The following is a 24,109-nucleotide window of genomic DNA, read 5'->3' as shown; positions in this document are numbered from 1 at the left end:
AAAATACAAATAATTCAGACTATGACTGATAGGATCTACTGCAGAAATGAACTGCCTTTTGGCAAGCAATTACGTGAGGCTTTGGTACATGAAGGTGCCTCTGATCCAAAGATTGTGTTATGATTGTTATCTGCATTTATTAGCTTCTGCTTAGATCAAACTTCATAAAAAATTGTCAGTCATTTGTGTCACTGCGGGCCTTAATTGGGGATTACGCCATTATCTAAGACCGTAGGCATTCTCAAATTGCTCCATATGTGTGTAACTAAAAGTTGTTCAACAGAAATCAGTCGCAGATGGGTTGAATTGTGCGTGAGGGTAAAGCGACAGAGTTGTCAGCATGAAGTTCCACGCCATCGAACCAAATGTCTGTCCGCTTGTCAGTTAGCGGCTCGAGCGGGCTTGGATGCAATGCAATGAGTCAGCCTCCTCTCCTCACATTAGGAGGCTCCTTCAGGCAGAGGGCAGGAGGTTCTGCTCGGCTCGGTTGGTGCTGAAGCACGTTAACAGGCTTACACGTGACAAGCTCCTCTAACACCGTGAAACACGCCCGCCTGTGGACGTCGGGTCCCGGAAAGTGTCACGGACCCGTCATGGAAGCGAGACGAAAAACTTTGGACATACATCATGTAAAAGCACAAACAAACTGACCTATCTAAAACTAAGCTGTGCGGCTCTTTTAAAACGCCATTTTTTTTTTTAGTTTGACTGTAAACTTCAACTGCGATTGGCATTAAACAGCTCGAAACCTGTTATGAAGAATTGTTCACTGTCCGTTCATACATACAGTCAAGGTGTCAATGTATGTGATGATTGTTTATAACCTAAAATTGGATGCTGAAAAGTTTTGCAAAAGAAATAAAAATAAACATTGAGGTCCGGATGGTGGTTCTGTTCGACTCTCATGATGCAGACGTTTATATAAATGTTGATGCTCCAAAACATACATTCAGACGTGTGCATGTACGTCGGCCTCTACGTGAACAGGCGACGCCGTGGACGCCTTCTGCGGGCCCTCGAGGTTGCACAGGATGTGCAAGAACCGCCTTATAAGTAATGCATGTTGTTCAAGTATTGGCTCAATTAACTCCATCTTTAGAGAGCCCCCCCTGCTCCCCTTCTGCCGGCCCCGCCCCTCCTCCCCAACCCCCGGGGCTATTTCACAGCGCTGCCACTTTTCACCGCTGTGCAGTGACTTTGCTGTTGCCATGGCAACAGACTTTTCGTTTTCTTTCTTTCCTTCTTTTTTTTTTTTTTTTTTTGCAGCGTGGCCAAGGAATGAAATGTCACTTCATCTGCGCGGAGTTGGAACCAGGAACAAAAACGTCCATGTTCTTTTGTTTTAGGGGTTTTCATTCCCATTGTGAACTCTTATTTTTATCCCCCCCCCCTCCCCAACTCATTTACTTCCTTTTTTCTGACACCGGCTCACATGTTCCACCAGCTAGACAGAAAATACATTCGCCTAGTTGAACAAAGTCAGCAGCTTTCCGCCGCAGCTTGAAGTGCATCCCCCGGTGTCTGAGACCAACCAATGTAAAGCAGAGCAATCGCCGGCTTTACATTAATCCAGTCGCACACTTCACAGAAACACACGCCCTTTGATGCCCAAGTTAATCAGGCGTCTGCGCGTTAATGCGAACGGCGGATCTCTTGTTGTGCTCTTCAAGCTCGGCGCTTCAACTCAAAGCGTGACTTTCATTTCAGGACTGGCCCCTTTTCCTGGCCGAGCAGTTGAGGCACTCCCCGCGTGGAACAGATGGCGGGACGGCGCCTCGTCCGCCCCTCTCTCTCCCGAAAACCGTGCCAGCGGAGGGTTGCATGTGTCGAACAAAATTCCTGTAACTCTATCAAAGCGACAATTTGACATTCACGCCCGATTCGCGCTGTCGCCGGCCAGCTGTGCAGAGGTGACGACCCTACACGCACGCCATCGCAACTGTTGTCTGCGCCAGTCTTGTGGGCCCATGCAATATTTCACACAATCTGAAACAGCTCTGCATTTTGGGGGATTGCATCAAACTAGAAATTTACTCTGGCTTCCAAAATGTAGTCTCAAAGTCGTTCAACGATGTAAAAGGTCATTAGCTTAAACGTTGCCTGTGATGGACCTTTCCGACCTGTCAATCACACGTACAATAATAGCCAATCAGATAGCCGCATTGTCTTAACACGCCCCTCTCGCCGTATTGTCCCACAACCAATGCTGGTTGTCAGTAGCGTGTGCTTGGAAAAGTTAATGTGACGAAGAAAATGGTCCTCAGATGCAATTTTGATGAACGATATCCTGCTAGGTTACAAGGGGCTCGCTTGATTCATTTTCCAAAGCCTAAAACACAGTGGACGAAGTGTCCACGATGGATTAAGGCTTGCGGAAGAGCGCACGTACAACTAAATGTGGACAATATCAACAAACACAAGGCTGTATGTTTGAAGGTAAGTGAGGGAGAAGTATCTTCTTTAAGTTTGATTGAATTATTATCAGTGCTTTATACATTGCAGGAGAACAACTTTCACTTTGTTAGTGTATCACTGACCTGCTGAACAAAGTGTGTAATGTTTTATGCCGAAAAGTCGGGTTAGTGATACGTAAATGCGCCATGTCATGCAAGAGAAACGTCCATTTGCCCAATTGTATCACATCAGATTTTTAAGACAGAGCACTGGGTTCCATTAAATTAATACATTCATTCTCTTATAAAGACTACAATGATATTCCTCGTGATCTTTCCAAGTAAAAAGCACTCACTCTGCTTTAAATGCACAGTACGATTCCACTATATTATCCTGTTGGATTTCTATATGAAGTTTGTGAGGCATTGATGGCCAACATTTCGCTGTGACTGTGACATTGCATCCACAATCATAATTCCGTCTACATATCCTTGCGTGAAATGATTGAGACCTCTCTGTAGAACTCTCTTGGACAACTCTGACACATTTGGGAAAAAAAAAAAAAAAAACATACCCCCATATTATCTGGAATACACAATAGAGAATCGACTTCAAACATATTGTGCTCTATCGCCATTATGGAAGCTTGCGGGACATGGCTAAGGGGGCGGAGCTCAAGAGCGCCATCGGAAAGATCCATTGGTCGGCGACAATTCAAGAGCGAACCCGCTTTCTGTCCCGTGAACTAGGATAGGTCACCCCGGTCCCTAATGAGGAGGAGTGTTACATAAAAGGGATAAATGGATGGACAATTCCAATGCAAATGTAAATGTCACATTGATAGACAAGTGTTGCTTCAGTGTTTTCGGCCTTTTTGCCTCTCATTTATCTTTTGTTTGGCCTGATGGAGCTTATATGCAGAGCTGACATTTCACACCAACAGATTTTTTTTTTTTCCCCTTTCCTGAAGGGCAAACCATTGTTTTATCTCCCCCTGCGGCGAAGACGCCGTGCCTTATCTTTCCAAAACTGAAGAAAAGCATACATCTATAAATGCTCCCAATGTGACAACACCCAACACATTAATAAGGTCCCAAATTGAGAGATTGGAATGTTGTCGGGAATGCTTTTTTTTTTTTTTTTTTTTTGAATTATACTAACAGTAGACTGAGTCACTATCAATCTGTTGAAAAATTAAAAACAAAAATACTTTTCAGCAACTGTGGGCATCCGCCGTATTTTTCATCACGATTAAGTCTGTGAAAATGTGTCAACTTAATGGAATTTCTCGTGTCGAACGCAAAATAATGACTGTGGGATGATTCAGCAGAGATGAGTAAAAAAAAAGGATGGGGTGGGGGGGGGACTGGGCTTCTCCTGTGAACTCTTCTAAGTCAGTGGTGCCATCCAGTGGCTGCCTGGGATGGACCATTTTCATTTCCACTCAGAGTAGCGCAAACAACATCACTTCCTCACCTCTGTCGTTGCCACTGGCGAACTGGAGCGGTTTGCTCTTGTCGATGCTGTTGAAGCTCTGGCTGCGCCGGTTCAGATTGGACGAGCCCGGACTCCTGGAGGCCCCGCTGCCTGCAGCAGGTACCCTGGAGGGTCCCGGTAATCTGGAGGGGAAAGAAGGCTTTAGATGAAACAAAGTCCTCTAGTGCTACTTATTTTCTCACCTTCCATACAAATTTTAGGACCAATGCGCATGAATATAAATGCTCCAGTACATTCAATTCATCTCTTTTGAAATGCTCAGATATGTCTGCGGATCTGTTCGACGGATCATCCTGAGCTGACGCTGCGGGTGCTCCAGACAGATTCCTCCCTGCGGTAGCAATCCCAACAAATCTGATCCAGACGGGTAAAGTCGTCACAGAGTGAAAAAGGAAGTAACCCCAAAGTCAAGGCTTTGACGGCAATAATTGGGAGTGTGGTGCTCTCGATTAACAAAAAGAAGGAAATCCAGGAAGATAATGAACTAGAAGAGACAAAATGAAAGTACGGGTAGCTGAACAAAAACTCCGATGAGGGGAAGATGAGAGCTGAACACTGGAAAATGAGAAAGATTGAGGCAATTTGGTTGGAAATCCGCGGTAGCTCCTTTTATCATGAGCTTCTTTCATCTGCCAAAATCCATCTTTGATGAATGTATCAGCGAGAAACAAAACGCAAATTGCAGACGGCGGCTTTGTTTTGGGGTGATTTTATTGAAATGTGATGTTGACGATGTAATGGGGTTTTCTTGCATTGGGAAAAATAATAATAATAATAAAAAAGTAGGACTGGTCATTGCACCTGGTCCGTCTTTCCTTTTCTGCTATTCCGGTTTCTCACTCCGACCCCGAGGAAACATTTAATGTGGTAATCGCACTTGTAAACGGAGACTCACTACCACGGCGTGTTGGTGTGTGTGTGTGTGTGGAGGCAAACAAAGTGCTATCTCTGCGAGGCAGCAGGGCCATGGCGGGTTTGTCCACGCTGGGAGATTACCACACATCGGGCTGCGGCTGGAGCTGCCGCGGCCCCATTGTTGAATATTGGCCGCCGGGGTTAATGCGAACTGCGCTGTGCAAAAGTCTAAAGTCACCACAAGTGAGCTACTTTATGTCATCTTTTAACAAACGTTGGCGTATTTGTTTTAGTCCCTCTGTTCATTAGTTCGCAAGCCACTTCCTAGTTCACAACATATGTAGATGCTTCAATGATGTACATTGCAGAGAAAAAGCCTACTAAAGCATGCAGAAAATGGAGGAAGTCCCAGGTTTTGGGGCACAATTAAGAGACACAAAGAACAGAGACCATGGAACCAGCGTCCGAACTAGTGAGAAAAGCCACCTGGCCACTTCCTGGTATGTCACTAAGCACCATTTCCAAGTTCAGGTGAGCTTCATTTCTGCGCCCCGCCCCGTGGTGAACACAGAGAAGACCAACTAGCCTCATCCATCCATCCATCCATCCATTTTCTACTGCTTTTCCAGGTCGGGTCGCGGGGGAAGTAGCTTCAGCAGGGATACCCAGAATTCCCTTTCCCCAGCCACTTCTTCCCGCTCTTCCAGAGGGATCCCGACGCGTTCCCAAGCCAGCCGAGAGACATAGTCTCTCCAGCGTGTCCTGGGTCGTCCCCGGGTTCTCTTTCCAGTGGGGCATGCCTGGAACACCTCACCAGGGAGGCGTCTGGCAGGCATTCAGATCAGATGGCCCAACCACCTCATCTGGTTCCTATCAATGCAGAGGAGCAGCGGCTCAACACTGAGTCCCTCCCGGATGACCGAGCTTCTCACTCGTTTTCTAAGGGAGAGCCCAGACACCACTTATTTCTGCCGCTTGTATCCGGGATCTTGTTCTTTCGTTCACGACCCAAGTAGCTTCACTTGTTGAAAAAAATAGAAGGCAACAGAAACAAAAAAATGCATTTAAAATGATGTGTAAATGTTTCTAATCGAGTTGAATTTGGGCAAACCCCGGTTATCTATTCTATGGTGTGGAGTGTGTTGGAGAGCAATTTGCCCTCCAAGATCGACATCCGTAAATGTCTGACCTCAGTGCTGCCTCCCAGTCGCTTGTGTCCTGTGCTGTGTTGGCGACGCATGAATACACTTTTTTTCACTTAGGTGATAAATTGGTTACATCACTAAAATTCAGTAAGGTGTGTATCACAGTTCAGTAACAGAACAATTAACAAAAAGTCCTATTTACCTTGTGTTTTTCTTCTGTGGCGACCCTATTCCAGTATGGGGCGGAGGACTTGCATATCGTGCTGTGAGACTGCGGAAGAAAAACGCAGAGTCAGTAGCGTTAAGTGAGTTAAATGAGGAATGTGCCCAGTTTGTTAATCCAAGGCTTAATGCAATAATGTCACAGAGAGGCAAGCTTTAGGCCGAAGAAGAAGAAGAAAAACTGATAACAAGGGTTGGGGAAGACGAATCAGATCATATCACGTCACGAGACAACGCTTTGATTTTTATGACCGCAAGCACGTGACCGATCTAATAACCTGCTTGTCGACCACAATCATTTCAAGAATGTTTACGATCAATTTTGCAGTTGTTTTGAACAAGTTAAAAAATACAAACACAAGGAGGACCAAAACGAGCGGCGGCGGAACTACCCGCTGCGGCAGTCACGTCAGTTTACGACCCCGACGCTCGCGGTGAGTCATCGACGTGGACGGGAATCAGCGCTGGCCGCCATTCGCGTTTGACAGGAAACAGTAAAGTTAATGCAGGGCGCTTTATGAACGGGGAACGCTGCACTGCTTTCATTATCCTACGTACAAAGTGACAGCCGGGTGGTGAGGCTCTTGTTTACTCTTTTGAGTAAATGTAAAATGCATCATGTCCCGTGTTTATTGGATGACTCGCAAACCGTTGAAGTGTTTTCCACGTTTTTTCTCCCCCCTTATACGTTTGGCGTACATGTTTAAGCAATTTTCAGTCAATTTACACGTAAAAAAGTTCAGGTTACCTTTGTGCTAATGAGACAGAAAAGATCTGTGAAGATACCGTTCACATAGATTGCCAGAGTGTAGAAACGTCTTTGTTATTTGCACAATGCCCCCAAGCGGCTCGATTATAATCAGTGAATTAGCCCGTGTGTCTTTGTCTATTTCTTAAATAGTCTTGATGGTTTTATATTAAATTAACTGTTTCTAATGCGCCTTAACTGTCTTTTAACGGAAGATTATTATTGAGACAACAATGTACAACCAAGTCGAGTGTTGCACTTCCAGCTATTATCTTTATTAGTCGAAGCAGCTTGCTCGGGTAAAACTCATGGCCGGTTTGGCCCTGGTTAGTACTTGGATTCAGAGACCGTCTGGGAATACCAGGTGCTGTAAGCTTCTCTCGCCAGCTAAAATGCAGAGGGGTTGCGTCAGGAAGGGCATCTGGCGTAAAATTGTACCAAACAAATATGCATTCATCTGAGATGACGCGCTGTGGCGACCCCTAACCGGAGAAGCCGAAAGAAAAGGAAGAAGAAGAAGCTTGCTAGGGTAAAAAAATAAAAAAAAGGTTGTTTGAATCAGGTCTTTCACACCTTAGCCTCAACACCGAGAGAACCCCTGAAGGAGTAACTGAATGAATCCAGGAGTAAAAAATGTCCAAAACGGTACAATGTCCAGAGCTGGGGGAAAATAGGAAGTAACCTCACCATCTGTGCATTAAGATCTTCTTCTGCTGTGGCAACCGGGAACACCTCATTCTCTGTTTTGTGTTTTGCGGGCTGCTGGCTTGGCACTGACTGAGTTAAGTGAATTAAATATACTTGGTACTTGAATGACAAACTGCAGTCCTTGTGCGTCGTCCTGCATTGTCTACGCTCGTGTCATTGAATAAATACTAGCCATAAGGTATACAGTAAAATGCAGAAAACTATCTTTTCTGCTTGGGAACAGGATTTTGACCGTTAAAAAAAAATCATCCCCACAATGCCCTTTTGTGTGACACATTTGTTAATTTTCAAGTGTGAAGGATCTTTTGCGAGTGCTGTGCAAAATTTCTAATCAACGCATAACTAATCTCCCTTTTCTCATTAACGAATACAAGTACATTCACACAATTAACCTCCACTTTCAGTGACCTTGCTATGAAGTGCAGGCCACTCTGAACCTTTCCTAATTGACCTTGCAGGTTTTCAGGAGGTGGTGTGCGTTTTGTTTTTTTTTGCATGCAGACGAGTTACAGAGCTGACCGCGGAAGACGCCGAGATGGTCAGGGAGGATTCTCATTATCCGTTCAACATAATGCAGATGATGACATGCAGCGCCACCATTAACTGGAATTGGTTTTGGAGGGCGGCGACGGGGTTAAGCGCCATCTCGGTCCGCGGAAGCCGAGCCCGAGCAACGCGATCGTGTCTTTTACAAGTAGAAGAATGTTGATTTGCGGGAGGGGCAACCTCAAAGAACACACCCATAAAGGATCATTTATGGCAGAAATAACATTGGTTGGCATTGGATCCAAATGCAGTTTATACGATGACCAATATTAAAGATCTTTCAAAACAAAGAGACACCGGGGAACACAAGGTCAAATGGACCAATGAAAGTTTGACGATATGCCAGAAGCCAGAGGCCTGAACTGCAATTAGGATCCAGTACAACACTTCCAAAACCCTGCTGATACAACCATTTTGTGTACTACAACGATCTATAACCTTAATATCATTAGACCATAACAACACCCGAACACGTGTGGCAGTTAGTATTAGCACAAAACATTCCATCTTCTCTAGAAAGAACAAACCAACAAAGACAGGAAAAGCTGACAAGGACAGGTGAAATTTTTTGGGCAGGATTCCGCTAAATCCCCTTTAACATAAATTTTAATTTCACATTTTTTAAAACTATTCAGTTAAACAGATTATAGGTCACATTAATGGTGGATAATGATTTGAATTTATTTATCTCGGTCTCATTTTTTTTGTTATCATAAAAACAGCATTTGCACACAGGGGGTGTAGAATTATTATATCCATTGTACTTGAGACCTGGCAACTGACAAAATTGAAGATTACATGCAAGCCAGATGGATCAGTTCACAGCAAACTATCTAACATAGACAGCAACACTTCCCAATATTTTTGTCATCAGTCTACCACAACCTACCAACTCAAAGCCTTTTACCAGAACGTGACTCCACAGATGAAATCCCTACATCGCCGTCGGATCGACAGAACTCTTCGAGCTTTTACCGACTAGGATGCAACCAAGCGCACAGGCCAAAGTGTACCTGGGAGATGAGTCGGCCTTGGGCTGGTTGTTGGCTCTGCCGTAAGGCGAACGACTCTTCCTATCACGCGACACAGCCGTGGGCAGGCGAGAAGAGCGCCAGACCAGGGGGTCAGCTTGTCCGCCCCGGGGCATGTCGGGTTCGAATGCAGTTTTTTGTTTTTTTAAATGTGTATTTCTTCCGTTCCTAACTACAGTGCAAACAAAACAAAATACAAAAAATAAAAAAAGCACTCCTCTTGCGGCTCCCGACTATCACGCTTCGTCTGAATGGGGAGTTCCCCGTTTGGGCACGAGGAAGCCCACACATCCCATCCGTCGCCCCAGAGACAGCAATGAGAGCCAGCAGGTGCCGTCTATAGAAAGCAGCGCCGCGGCCCAAATGTAGCGCGGCATTCCGAACGTCTGAGAACATGTGTGTACGTTTCTAAATGCGCCAGATAAAATTTGATCATTGAAAATCCGTTCACATCTCTGATCTCCCTCATATATATTTCGCGCACGCTAAATGTTCGAGGCCGACTGATTCTCTAAGGGATTCATCATCCTTAAAGGAAATTAATTAGAGCACCATTTAGTGATTAAATGTAATTACATTTTGCCCAATTCAAATTGGATGTGAAACGGAGCCGATGGCATAAGAACTCAAACAGAGAGAACCGTTATCGCTATGTATTCATCATTACTATGCTAGAGGTACACTATTTTCGACTGTGCAGCATGTTAATCCTGAGTCCTATCTATACCCCCGTGACAAATAAAGAGGAAAGTCATTGCTGGAAAAAGCACAACATTAACCGCACATGTGATTGTTGCTCCAGCGGATCATGCTTGAAGATAAAGTTCAACAAAGGCTTGCTGTCCCAAGTCAGTTTTCCAGCAACGTGTGCTCCCAACTCATCTGCATCTGACCTAATTCACCCGATTGTTCAGTATTTGTTTTAAACTTTTCCAAATTGAATGAAATGGTGCTAACTGGAAAAGCTTGAAGCTATTAACAATGTAGTCTAAGTATGATATTCAATAAGAGTTGCAAAGTGACATTTTTCCCATTATTAGTTCTTATTTTTGTCTTGACACACATGAGCTTCTTAGCCCCCCTGTAATGATGACATCGCAGTGTGAAGTGAGCGTTTCTAAATTTGACAAACCGCAGAAAAGGGTGTTGTTAACAACCCCGCCAAATTTGTATGATTTAAAAAGTGGCTGTGTCGGAAGAATGCACTGAAACCTCGCCCCTTCTTAACTGCCAATCAAACATTACTACTACGAACTGGTAAAATGGATGCGACATTGTACTGCATCCTTCCTCGGCTACACATACATAGACGTTTGAGCAGTAAAAGTAGATCCACTTCAAAAAGGACAATTGAAATGGTGAAAAGGAGTTTAAGCCACTACAATATCTCCACAAGGGAGTCCTACGTTGTCCTCAGTCCACTTTAGTTTGAGTTTTTTCCTTCAGCCAAGCCATCCATCCATCCATCCATCCATCCATCCATCCATCCATCCATTATCTACCGCTTTTCCAGGTTGGGTCGCGGGGGAAGTAGCTTCAGCAGGGATACCCAGAATTCCCTTTCCCCAGCCACTTCTTCCCGCTCTTCCGGTGGGATCCCGAGGCGTTCCCAAGCCAGCCGAGAGACATAGTCTCTCCAGCGTGTCCTCGGTCATCCTCGGGGTCACTTTCCGGTGGGACACGCCCGGAACACCTCACCAGGGAGGCGTCCGGGAGGCATCCGAATAAGATGCCCCAGCCACCTCATCTGGCTCCTCTCAATGCGAATGACCGAGCTTCTCACCCGTTCTCTAAGGGAGAGCCCGGACACCCTGCGGAGCCAAGCCCAATTAAATCTAATTCTAGTGCTTTAATTCTTGCACAAGCGCATTCTCCACCTGTTGCGAGGGTGGGCAGCAGAAGGTTGGGAATGTCAAGCAGCTGTGCCCTTCCTAACCTCCGCCGTGACACACATAAAATCCGAAAACACTCAACACTGAAAGCTCCCGTGTTTCGAACGCCCCTTTCGTTCGTCAATTTCACGGCCAAGCGGAGAGGCGACGCGTTCACGGGATCTAATGCATGGGAATGTTGCCTGCGCGAGACATGTCAAGCCTTCGGTTGGCTCCTCTAAAAGAGGTCTATTTACATAGCGGGTCACAGCTCGCGTTTTTTAGACTTCTTAGCTGCCGACTTTAGATTAGGTCACCGTGTTAGTATTGCAAATATCCAGGCTTTGATAACAATACCAAACAAAGTCTGCTGAAATTAAGCTTTAGTGTCACCTTATATCAAACAAACAAATACCAAATATAGCAAGCAGATGCGTTATATCAAATGTTAACTGGTGTAAATAATGATGGCTATTTTCAGGGAAACGAAACTGCTATTTTTCACGAGAGCCTAGGGGATATATTATGGGAAATAGATTTTTTTCATAGTTGGCACAGAGAACAAATGGTTAGCACAATCATCTGCCTCACAATTCTGAGCTTGGTGGGATTTCTTTAGGTACTCCAGCTTCCTCCCAACCCCCCCCCCCCCCCCCCACACACACACACAAAAGCTTCACCATCTTGTGGGAGCGAACGCTTGTCTGTAAAAATGGTTGGCCCGCGATCAAGAAAGAAATTTAACAACCTAATTTCGGAAACAAGTCTGTGAACATGTCATCAATATAAAGTAAGCGTAAAACTGCCCATCAATGCCAATTTTCTCCACCCGTGACTCGGAAGCTTGGATGGGCAAGATTCCAGAGCCACTTTCAAACAATGCTATATGTCTCCTTTAACAGAAGGGTGTCAGATTCCACCAGTATTCCTCCAGCTTTCTGTAAATGCCTTGGATATCGGAGACATTTATTCAATAAAATGCAAAAAGTAGTTGCTAAGTGGTTGTCCAGCTCCAACTCCAATGGATAAATCGCAACAAACCACTGAATTCCCTCGGTGACGCAGCGCTAAACATTCGAAACGATGACGACCGGGGGATGCAAACAAAGTGCAATGAGTTTACAGCGGTGGCTGGTCCCGTTGGAAGCGTACCTGGACTGCATCTCGTGCGACTTGCTGGCAGATGTTGCCGTGCCGCTGCCGGTCTGCTGGCTGAGCTCCACCAGCGACTGGTAGTACTGCTGCTGTTGCTGCTGCTGCTGCTTGTAGCGGGACAGGATGAAGAAGAGGCCCAGGATGCTTTTCAGGTTGCCATTCCTGATCTCTGCAGATCCCCCAACCCCAAAAAAACAACAGCAAAAAATAAGGAAAGACATAAAGTCGGTCACTGCTGTTGGAATGTTGGATCCCTATTATGGAAGACAAACAGAGTCTAACCCTTAAATCACTTTATACGGCTGAAAAGACTCAGAAGAAGCCTTCATCTTGTCTTTCCAAAGCATAAAGTGGCTTCTGTGTGTGTAAGAAGATCAGCAGTTTAAGGGCAGCTCGTACTTACAATTCTCCGCCGCTTAGTCTATAATCAGTAACACAGAGAAGCTCACATGAACAAACCGTGATCTATCGGCCTTATGAAACACGGAAGCTGCGCTTGTAAATATCCCCAAAATGAACTTTGTTGACATCTGCTAAGCGGAGCTGCTGTTATGTTCATGAAAGTGAGACAAACTATGACAAAAAAAATGACAAATACCCACCAAGACAAAAAATAGATAAATAAACTAAAAGAAAAAATTATGCCCAGGGAATCAGAATGAAACAAAAATGCAAAATATCCGCAGCGAGGCTATCAAATCTCTTGAAAATTCCACCCTCCGAATAAAGTTCCAGAGTTAATCGCTGAGAAAAATCAAAGTAATGTATCTCCCGCAGTGGGCTGGAATAGAATTTGGATGAGTCCCGGCAAAGGAAGACTTCATCACTGTGACTAACGCAGCCATTTGTGAAATGGAGCTCTCATATCAAACCCTCGGCGAGAGCCGGCGCAGGCGGAGCGATGGCTGATAACGTTTTTTTTTTTTCAAGTTATTTTCAAGATCTTACAGCCATCTCATGTTTTTTTGAAAGGTGGTGAAGATTAATTTCTGGGGGGGGGGGGGGAGAGAGATCCCATTTCCTCACACCCACAGGAGTCAATTTACTCTCCGTTCGGAAGGAGGCGGTCCATTACTTTTGGCAGACAAAATGATGCAGCCTGGTCGAACTTGGGAACTTTGAAAACGAAAAATGAAATGCGCCAATAAATTGTATTTGTTCTTGTCACGCCATTGACATTTGGTGACGTTGTGTGTTCATAACTGGACTCTTATTTACAGATACAACCTTTGGTACTGAATCATTATCAATCAATAGTTGATAGATTGATCGACTATTTGAGCAATTGTTAGAGAATTGTTACGATCAACCAATAACGATGATGATTTAAAATAGACATTGATTCTTATTCTTTTGGAAATGTGAAGTCGGTCAAAGGGTAAAACTAATGTACAGACACATTTTCGCACATTTTATCGGTGAATGCTTGCTCGTGTACTGCCTTTAACTTTTATTTTGTGTCAGCCATGCAAAAGTACCCCAAAGACAAGACTTCTCTGAGTTTTAGGTAGGATTGGGGGGACTTGTTGACATTGCAAGGTCTACCATTGTGTGGTGAGGGACTGACAGGAGATCGTCAGTAAGACACGGTGTTTTCATTAAGCACGAGTCGGGAATCGGGGGCTCTTTAGCTGTCGCCGGCACTGGCGCGATGAAGAAAATAAAGCGTTTCTGCCTGGCCCATGTTCAATGAAAATGCGTCTTTGCTTCTCAGGGTCTTTTAAGTGGTTTGACGTGCTTCCATTCAGTCGATCTTGTGATTTGGTGAAGCTGTTCCGTGGGTTGCAAAAGACTTTGTTAAAGAGGAGGGTGAGGGATAGATTCAAGCATCGCCGCGAACATAAGGCGGGAGACAAATACTTCTTGAGCGATATAAATTCTACCTTTGCCTACTCATCAAACTCATGGCTTCAATTGGCTTCAGTGCACGCACAATGCATGCCAAGCCAGCGTCTTTTGACCTTGTTCTTGCTACTTCACGAGACAAACAGTGCCCCCCAGGTTACTGGGGGCTATTCGTCTTGGATCTCTGAGCCACCAGTGACCCACTGGAAGGACCACTTCATGTAAGCCGTGGCAGAAAAATGTGAAAAAAAAAAAAAAAGTGTGGTTTGAATGAACTCTTTGGTTCTTGGAAGAGAAGATTCAACAGATTACCACATGAAAAGTTGTTGCTTTTTGGTAAATAATGACAACATGGGGAGAATGTGAGAAAAGACAGCATCAAAACATATTTGCGTGATACTGTCACACGAACTTAGTAGGGTAGTGTAGTAAAAATTTTCCAAGCATCAGGAGTGTTTTAACGCCCAGATTGTTCAAAATTTCACCCATTATAGTGTATCGGGCAGCTGGTAAAGCGTTGGTCTCACAGTTCTGCGGACCCGGGTTCGATCCCGGCCCCGCCTGTGTGGAGTTTGCATGTTCTCCCCGTGCCTGTGTGGCTTTTCTCCGGGCACTCCGGTTTCTTCCCACATCCCAAAAACATGCAACATTGATTGGACACTCTAAATTGATAGGCTCCAGCACTCCCCGCAACCCCCGTGAGTATAAGCGGCAAAGAAAATGGATGGATGGATACAGTAACAGTTAACTGGGATGGACAAACAATTAAATCTTATTTCCATTATTTTTCACGCTAAATACTGTGCTACTGAATTCCTCTTTCGCAATACCGTATGCAGTTTCTCTCAGTAAACTACCGTACTATCATACAATATATCATCTGCAATAATGTAAACTAATCCCTCAGAGAGCAAAAGAAGCATGGGAAATAATAGCAGGCATTGCTGGCTGGTAACCCGATAGCCCATTTATTTACAGACTTTGAAATTCCACGCCTGCGGTGACTCACGTAGCTGTTTTTAGTACGTGACTGCGAGCGGTGGGCTGAAGTAGATTCACAAGTGTCGGTCAGTGTGTCAAACTCTCACTATTTTTTTTTTTTTTTTACTGCCGCTGGCACGATCAACAACTGCTGGGATCACCGGCACAATTGCTGCAGAAGACAATATTACTTCATTGAATGTACAAATGTGAAATGAATTGTTAAAATTAGAAAGAAAGGTGCCCCTTTAGAAGTGATAAGAGACTCGAACTATAGAGCCAATCTCGTCAAGGCTCACTTCACAGCGAGCGACATGGCAGAACGCGGCTCCGGTGGACCTTTGTGGAAAAATTACAGGCGCCGACTGTTCGCCGCACACCAGGCGAGTGAGAACCGTACATCTACCAATGGAATGGTAGGTGTGTAAGTTTTGAGACTCCACAAACTATGCACTGTACTGTATTGTTGTCTTCCTGAACCACAAAAACATGGTGCAATTGTCAAGGAAGAAGTTGATTGCCCAGAAAAGAAGGGAATAAAGGAGAAATGGTGGTTATTTTGAGACTAACTAGACCCACTCAGACACTCTCTGCACTTTGTTTTCTTGTTACATCTACATATGAATTCATAAATAAAGTATTATCATAAAACACAGCATGCAGGATACATTACCGTGTTATGTTTTATGTACCAGCATGATAAACGCTCAGGTTTCCCCCCACCTACGTACATAGCAATAACTACTGACCGACTTAATTCGTTTCTGAGGTCCAGATCTTACCTTCTGCCGAGAGCCCTTGTACATTCACTCCTCTAGCGTCGAGGAAACTGAGGCAGGCGTCCACATTCTCAATCTGGAGGGGAACAAATGAAGGCAAGGCAATCAGACACACAGCCAGTTATCATACTTCACATTCAATGAGCTGAAATGTCTCGGGGAGGGGTCGTGGGGGTGGCAGAGATGATCAGCGTTATTATCTATAAAGCGCATCATTGTGTGGTTACGAGGCCCGTGGCCACATGACCCCCGGGCCTGTCTGCGTGACATAGTGACCGCAGTGTGTCGCCACCTACGCAGCCCGCGGCGCAGCGGAGTTGAGTAAGAATACATTGACAGCGGATGAATAAATGAGTGGGCAGCAGCCGAGACGCAAACACCCACAAACGCTGTCGACAACGCTCACGAAGAACTGTGCGTCCTTCAAACGGGGGATTTTTTTTTTTTTTCCCACATTCCTTCATGAGCATGCTGCTCAAATGCCAGCAGTGCTCCTTTATATGACGAGTTCAAAGTTCACAGTTCCAGTCATTCAGCGCAGCGCGCCGGACGTCCAGCATGCAGCAATGATGATTCACGAGCTGGAAGACCCCCTCAGACCCCAAGTCCTCCTCCTTCTCCTCCTCATATGTGCTTAAGAAACCAGTTTGACTCGTTTATTACGGAGATGTTCAATTATAATTAGGAAGTACGACCATATTTGTCTCACCGAATATGGAATTGCAACCTAAACATGCATTCCAACAACCTAATGTAGTAACTAGTGTAAAATGTTTTGTGTAATTTTGATGCCAGTGGAACAGTGGGTCAGCTGTTAAAGCGTTGGCCTCACAGTTCTGAGGACCCGGGTTTGATCCCGGCCCTGCCTGTGTAGATTTTGCATGGTTTTTTTTTTCCCAATCATAGTTAATGAATGTGAGTTTGTGTAAAATCAGGTAAAATAAATAATAATATATATAAAATATTGGTATTTGTATTGAATACGAGCTGGAAAGATTGATGGATTCCGGCAAAGGTCAACACACTTCCGCATTCACAAGCCGTCTCCCCATTGAGAACAGATCCAGCAACAAAGTATTTGTATGGGTCCAGACTTTTCCGTGTAAATCTCGATGACTCACCAGATCCGTGTGTATATCCAGTTGTCCAAGAAAAGCGGAAGCGAATTAACAGTCCACTTTCTTATCGGTGAAGACATTGACTTCGGCATTAAATACGGGTCTTCTGTGCCGAGTTTATCAAATTTTTCCACATCCGTCGTTTAATTTTGCCTTCTAAATGTCTAACGGTATCGGACAAGAATAAGCTATAAGAACAATGCTTTGCTCGACCGGCAATATGGCGGCGTAAACAAAAGTCACGTGATTTTATGACGTAGGTACTCGAGCTCTCTTACATAGATAGATTTGTGATTTTACAATAAAGATGAAGTTGGGTCAAAGTGTAATTTGGGTGCCGCTTTTTCTGTGGATTTATATATGTGAATTTGGGGCAATCCCTGCAGTAAAGTATCGCAAACGTCAAGGGATTTTTTTGGTGTCATTCCGAGCGCGTTTCCATTTTGTTGCAAGACCACAAGTCACACAAATAATCCCTCCATGTGCGCGACACAACACGCCTCACTTGTGGGCTTCCATATTGCCTCAGCACGTTTTGCACACACGCAGACATACGTGTCCTTTGTGCGCTCGCTTGTTTCACCCCGCCACATTTGCTCAGATGTCTGCATAAAAAAAACAAAAAAAACAAAAGGAGTGTTTTGTGATCAGTTTTTTGTTAAATGACTTCTCGTTTTGAATATTTATGGCTGTTTTGCACTTGTTTGACAAGCCACGTGTGTGACCTGTGGATGAGTCTTTTAATAGTTCATAAACACAAGAAAGGGGAGAAAGCGATCAACACAAGATATGGCATCGATGAAAAATCCATCCTTTGGGACACCAACTGACTGTCCAAAGAGAAATCCTGAGACTTATCCGATGAAACCGGTGTTTGTTTAAAAGTCTCCCTGAACACTAAAATGACGCAAAAAGAACTTGATAATGATGAAGGTGTCGATGACGGCAGGGGCATTAACTTTCCAGAGGTCTCTGGCGTGGTGTAACTGCTAGTTTGGTGAGCACTTTTGGCTTTGCGGTATCCTTCGCCAGCCTCACGAGCAACTGATATCATTTATTTTTTCCAATGCGAGCTGGCACCAAACAGCCTTTATCAGCAAGATGGAAAAGGGCATTTTGATGAGGCTCTCAATAATACGTTCCAACAGGAAAAGGGGGCACATGTGCGACCAGAATTGTGGGAAGGAACTGACCGCGGAATAAAAACGGGGAGATGTTAATATTGGGCGATAACCGGTTTCCACTCTGCAACTGAAAGTATCACGCGGATGCCATGAGTGAACAAAAATGCCGGGTGACACAAAGCCGGCGTCGGAAACCGCGAGACACCACGCTACCTGTCATTGACACTGGTGCAGGCGAAAATATTGAGGGACATAACTCAACAATACGGTCACATTGAGCCTGATAACCCCAAGAAACAGATCTTTAAAAAAGACGAGAGAAGGGCATTTATCGCCAGTTTCGTGGCTGTGAGAAAACATTCCACAGCTAGGTTAGAAAGATTTACTTTGACATTGTTAAAGTTTGTTTGTAAAAGGTTTTGTATTTTCTGATGGGCTTAATTCTCTTGAACAAAGTTTTGTTTACGGTTGTCGTTGTTCACTGTTCACTCTGCTTCACCTTCATAGGGTGACGGTTTTTTGTGAAAAAGCGATGTCAATATTTTCCCAAACATCATCACTGGATAAGCAAGAAAACACATTTTCTGTGAAATTTTTGATGAATTTCATAATACAGAACTCTTAAAATTTAATTTGATTTTCAAATGCGAGGAAACAGGTTTAAATTTTCTGTCTGAAATAGGACGTCGCAGAGACAACAAATGAACAATGCGTTTAGCATGAATTTTCCCATTGCGAGTCCTTATTTCCAAAAATATATCTTAACTGATTGACTTAAAATGTAATGTTTTTATGACAAAAAATGCTTAGATATTTTGCTATGTTATGATGATAGTGCTCCACAGCGTATTTTGGGAAAAGTTAACTTCATGGAAATCGGGCCATAGGTAATACGCAAGGTTTCTTGGTAGTCACGATGTTATATGTCTTTCCTTTGCACTAAGCCTTTTTTAGGTTACCAAGTCAAATTAATAATACTTCATGTTACCAGAACTGAAAACATGTCAAGCTCACACAACCAGCTTTAACTCTACATGCCAAACTTGGAGGAATAACCCCACCATAATCCAACCTGTAAACCATGTGCTCCACTCGTTTTGGGAGTACCAAGATGGCGGCCTACTGGCTTCAACCAAATCGACATACCGCTCAATGCGTATGCGCTATCCAATCTTTTTTTTTTTTTTTTTTTTTTAGATCAGTGGTTTCTACCCATTTGCTATGTGACGGAGAAGTAGAGTGTGGATAGGAGGCAGTGACGCAGGTGAGTTCCTGGTTTCAGCAACAATACAAGGTCCAACAGAAAAAAAAAAAAAAAACAGGTGCTACACGTATATCTCCTTAAAAAATGATCATCCGACTTCAGTATAGCCTCCGATTCGTCCCCCAACAGATCTTAATATAGTCATTTGTAAAAGTCACATTGGCCATCAAGTGACTGGCACGGGCTAGAATTGGAAAGCTTTCCGCCGAAGATGAAATTGTCATGTAAAATGAGCCTGCACATCAATTGCCAGAAAACAAGCCCTGTTAGGAAAACTGAGCATAAGCATTTTACAGCGCGAGCGCATATCTTCATAAATGACAGGTTCTATTTCACCAAAATGTCCTACACCGAGTGGAAAATCCTTAAAAGTCGTTAGTCAGTGTGTGAATAAGGAAGACGATTGCCAAACAAATCAAGTGGGTAAATAAACCATTCTTGCGTCACCGTACCAAAACTCGCCTGATGAATGGGTGCCTCTTGTTCCTATTAATTCTTCTTGACACTTGCAAGCCAATTAGTCGGCCCATCATTCTCACTGAAGTGACGCATTACCGGGCTGCTTTTCACAGCCACGTATATTTAATTAATCAGCGCCGTCGAGCTGGGCTGATTTGAAATAGAGAATATTTGCATGCTGATGAAGCCATATTTCACTGCTTTTCTGTCGCTAAGATGTCGGCGCGAGGTTTTTTTTGGAAAACGCCGGCTTCTTTTCACCTTGGAGTTTTGTCTCATCGTGTGCTCATACATCAAACAATAACATCATTTGAGTTGTCAACAAGTGGCACCGCCGGTTGTGTAAAGAAACGCTCAAGTTCTGTCAGCTTATCAAGGACGCATGGCGGACTATCAGAAGGATGTGGACGGCCAATGGATGTCTTGATTATATAGTTTTCCAACGTCATAAAAACTTGAATGCCGTCCGTGTGGCTTTGTAAGCATCTGCCTCGCAGGCACACTTTGCGGCCACATGTGCACGGCAGTCAAACTTCTATTCATCTTTTTTTTTTTTTTTAAATCCCGCAACTGATGTGGTCTGAAACACTTTAACGCCCTGTGATGGGGTTTGTTATTTCGGCCCCTTTTTTACAGTCACGGCAGTAACATTACTGTGCAGTAGATACTGTAAGTACAATAGAATGCAACTAGCTGGTACTACTTAGAACAACATGCCGACATGAAGTGAATAGACTACCAAATATTTACACATTTCACAGGGCAAAAGCTATTCCCACGTGGTAATCCATTCCACCTCAGTGGGAACATAGAAGCCAGCATTTATGTCTTGCGCTACAGTTGCAGTTAACGGAGAATGACACCTGCCGCTATTTTATGAGCACTACGCCCTCTGAAACGTGCACATCTGTTGCCAGGATGGTGCTTCGAATGGTGCACAGGGTGAGCGGAGTGTGCCTGATTACCTCGTCGTCATGATGGGGGCTTTGGTTTTATAACATGGGGCATGACAATAAAATCTTATCTTGACTTTTGTGTCAGTGATTGCGTTTGTACAGTTACATACTATCTGGAAGAAGACATCGGGTGTACCCTGATGGCTTCTAAAAGCTCACCCAGGCCCACTGGGGGGACTGAATAGCTCCTTCCTCATGCGCACACGCTCTCTCGGGGGGTCGTTCCGCGTAGGTAAACATGACGGACGGCATTACTGTCGACAGGCAACAGATTTTAGCTGTCAGTGCTGTCTGGGGCCCCCCCTCGCTCCCAAAAGGCTCTCGCGGGGTTGCGCTGCTGACTCCTAAGACAACTGTTTGCACAACCCAGTGACTGAGAAATGATGCAAGTGTGGAAATACAGAGGGCGAGTATTGAATGCCACCTTGTGATGCACTGGAACAACTGACAATTGTGGCAGTAGAAGGATGTTGAAGCAATATTAGAAACTCGAACTCTTGCAGTAAATACTATACTGATTGTTTAGTACAATAACCAATTTTTTCCCCCCTAAGATCTCAACGTAAATGATTGGATGTCGGAAACATTGTGGAAATGGAAACAGTGAATCGACAGAAACAAACTGCACTCTTTTATCCCTCTGGCTACAACTGAAATGATAAAAAAAGACCGTTGTGTGGTCACTGACTGATGGGTCGACGTGCGTCAATTCAGCCGACCCGCCGGCCTCGACTGCATTTTTGGGAGGGAGTGTGAAAAGCGAACCCCGGCCACACTCGTAAGCGCTGGCTCTCGGAATACACGGCGCACGTTTGCGGCCGACAAGCATCTTTTTGTTGAAGCGGTGGGTAATGAATGCCAGCGAGAGACCCAGGCAGACGAAGGAAAACAGCAACCGGGTGGAATTGACTAAAGGCACCGAGGTGGAGAAGCAAACATCGGGTTGGCTCGGCTCTGAGAGCTCGCTGGTGTAGGCCAAGAGAGACGATGGATGAAAACAGACAAGAGGACCAGAAAGAAAAACGACAGGAATGTTCCGCAACTCTTCACCTTTGGGCTTGCATGACAATTTTCAACATTGCGGATGCATCACTACTTCTCTTAAAGCACGCCAAGCGTGTCAGCTACTGAATTGGATTCGATGGCTTCCTTTCAGATTCTGTTTCAGGACCATTAGCGACTAAGGAAGTGCTGTGAGCGCTATAGAATTACTCCCAAGTTTGTACTGTATCCGTGGCGAGGGAGACTGCAGCTGTTGCGGTCAAACTGCATCAGATCAGAAGGGTGGACCCGTTTTTCACTGCGTCCGTCTTAAACAGTTGCTCCAAATGAGTGAATTAAAAACTCGAGATTGAGCAACAAGTTCACCCAAAAGAAGCCTGCGCACGCTTGCTCAACTGAACAGTCAAATAATCGTTCAGTCTCAATGTCCAGATAGTAATCAGTTCGCAAAATACAGGTACAGCACCAAATTATGCTATTGAAACTGAAAATCATAATTGTAGGGGAATTCTCTCATTGTCCAAAACATGACCTGTAAAATGAAAATTCTTTGCAGTGAATTGACAATTGATATTATGTTCTGTAAAGTCATGGAATATTCCAAAATTAACAGCTCTCCTACTTGCACTTCTGTATTTTATAGCTCCTGATTTACGTATGCTTGCCTCCTTAAAACATTCCGAATGCAGAAATGGAATGGGAGACACGAGCTGCCAACTTCTGGGGAGTAGGAAAAAACTCATTTTAAAGCCTGAAGGTGGTGAGCGATTACAGGATTACTGTATATCGAGTCTAAAGTTCGAACGGGTTGGAGTTATTTTTGGGCCGCTTAAAGACAGCGTCAACACGCTCCTGAAATTGTATGGCTTATTCGCAACTTCTGCAACTTTGCAGGTTGTTTCCTTGAGGTGCAGGAGCGTATGAGAAAGCCCAGTTCTCAGTTACGGTGCCCGCGGTGCCGTGTACCGTATCATTTTCAGGGCTTCTTGCTGAACCAGCTGTTGCATATGGAAACAAACTAGATGAGTGGTGAAAGCCAACTAACCAGCGGATCAGAGGACTTTATTTTTCCCTTCAAACCAAGTCTATCCGCCACCTCAACATTTGGCAGAGGTGAACCCGCTTAATACGTTTTCACCCCCCTTGACAGCTCGATATTGACTTATGGATTTCTGGCTACGAGGCGATCCCTGCGCTGTGGAAAACGGAGCGCTTTAACTCCCCGAACTGCGATATTTTCAGCAGTTGAGAACTGGGCATCTGCCGTGTCCCTGCCTATCACCAAGCTTTCAAAAGGCCATTGGGAATGCTTCTGCAGCCCAGAGTTCCCATCATCCGTTTGTTGCCATTTTTTCCATTTCCAGAACTTGCCCCGCTGTTGTAAACAACCTGAGGACTCGGTGCCAGTTGCTTGTTAAAACTCCAGCCCGGAGTGGGAGTCAAATTAGGAACATGATCAATTGGTCGTGGAGGTTATTAATGAGCAGCGGTGGTGATGAAGCATCTGGCCGACGAAGAATAAGCCAGTGCCATTTGTGCTCATGTCAGCGGTGAGGTGCAGGCAAGCACACAGATGGGGTCCAGATGAGTCTCAAAGAAACACTAGACTCAATTAGACCACAAAGGCAGCCCGGCAAATGTGCTGCCGAGGCCAAATAGTTAGTGGGGTTGCCTCGCTGATGTCAAGGGGTTCAATTTAAAAATGTCTTTGGTCGATGGCAACTGTGTTAAACCCGTTGATATGATATGTCCACAGTTTTGTTGCCGATGCAGAATTTGAGGTTCCACTTAGTGCTCGACCACAGAAACCGCAGAACAAGGAATGCTCGGGGAGGACCAATATGTATTTGGCCCACAGAAAGCATTGTTTAACCTTTGGAATTAGGGTTAACACATTTGATGGGACCCTACTTGTTCCAAGAACTGTTGGCCTGTGAATAATTTCATTCATGCAGGACCACCATCCAGTCAGTCTTCACGATGTCCAATGCGGACAAGAACTCTATTGGAAGGGTATGAACCCGATTGGTAGCGCAAGAACTCTGTTCATCATGAATGAACGGTTAATAAATGTGTGGCAGGTTAAACTGTCAATGCTAAAACCCTGCAAATTTTTTGTTTTGGACGCAAGTTGGCCAAATTTCTAAGGTTGCGATATTTCACACAACAACCAGGCATCCTATCTGAGCATCACGGGTTCTTTTTCTATATACCTGAAAGTTTTTGAGGGTGCAGCTGCGGGCCGTTGCACACACAACTTTACAAATCATTAAATCACAAGTGCAGAAATGTTTCATGCGCTCGCTGTCATTAAATAGTTTACAGCCCTAGTATCTTGTCTCTTTTAAGAGCATGAAGGGTTTGCCACTTTTAATACGATCCGCAACACTAAAAATCTGGCAGACTTGA

General features: G+C 44.5%; 1 protein-coding gene across 10 annotated transcripts in view; it reads right to left on the bottom strand.

Moving 5' to 3' along the window:
• nav3 (neuron navigator 3) overlaps positions 1 to 24,109 on the bottom strand; it is a 261,068-nt gene that overhangs the window by 64,418 nt on the left and 172,541 nt on the right. For all 10 annotated transcript variants that reach the window (XM_061807752.1, XM_061807753.1, XM_061807755.1 and 7 more), the window contains 4 exons: positions 15,781 to 15,853; positions 12,170 to 12,341; positions 6,094 to 6,162; positions 3,871 to 4,013 (listed from right to left, as the gene is read on the bottom strand). In XM_061807752.1, the coding sequence (XP_061663736.1) occupies positions 3,871 to 4,013; positions 6,094 to 6,162; positions 12,170 to 12,341; positions 15,781 to 15,853 (457 nt within the window). The remainder of the gene's footprint in view (positions 1 to 3,870; positions 4,014 to 6,093; positions 6,163 to 12,169; positions 12,342 to 15,780; positions 15,854 to 24,109) is intronic.

This window comes from Syngnathoides biaculeatus, chromosome 20, assembly GCF_019802595.1.
Source record: "Syngnathoides biaculeatus isolate LvHL_M chromosome 20, ASM1980259v1, whole genome shotgun sequence".
NCBI classification, from domain to species: domain Eukaryota; kingdom Metazoa; phylum Chordata; class Actinopteri; order Syngnathiformes; family Syngnathidae; genus Syngnathoides; species Syngnathoides biaculeatus.
The sequence above is the reverse complement of the archived record's forward strand: the minus strand, read 5'-3'. Positions and strand labels throughout refer to the sequence as shown.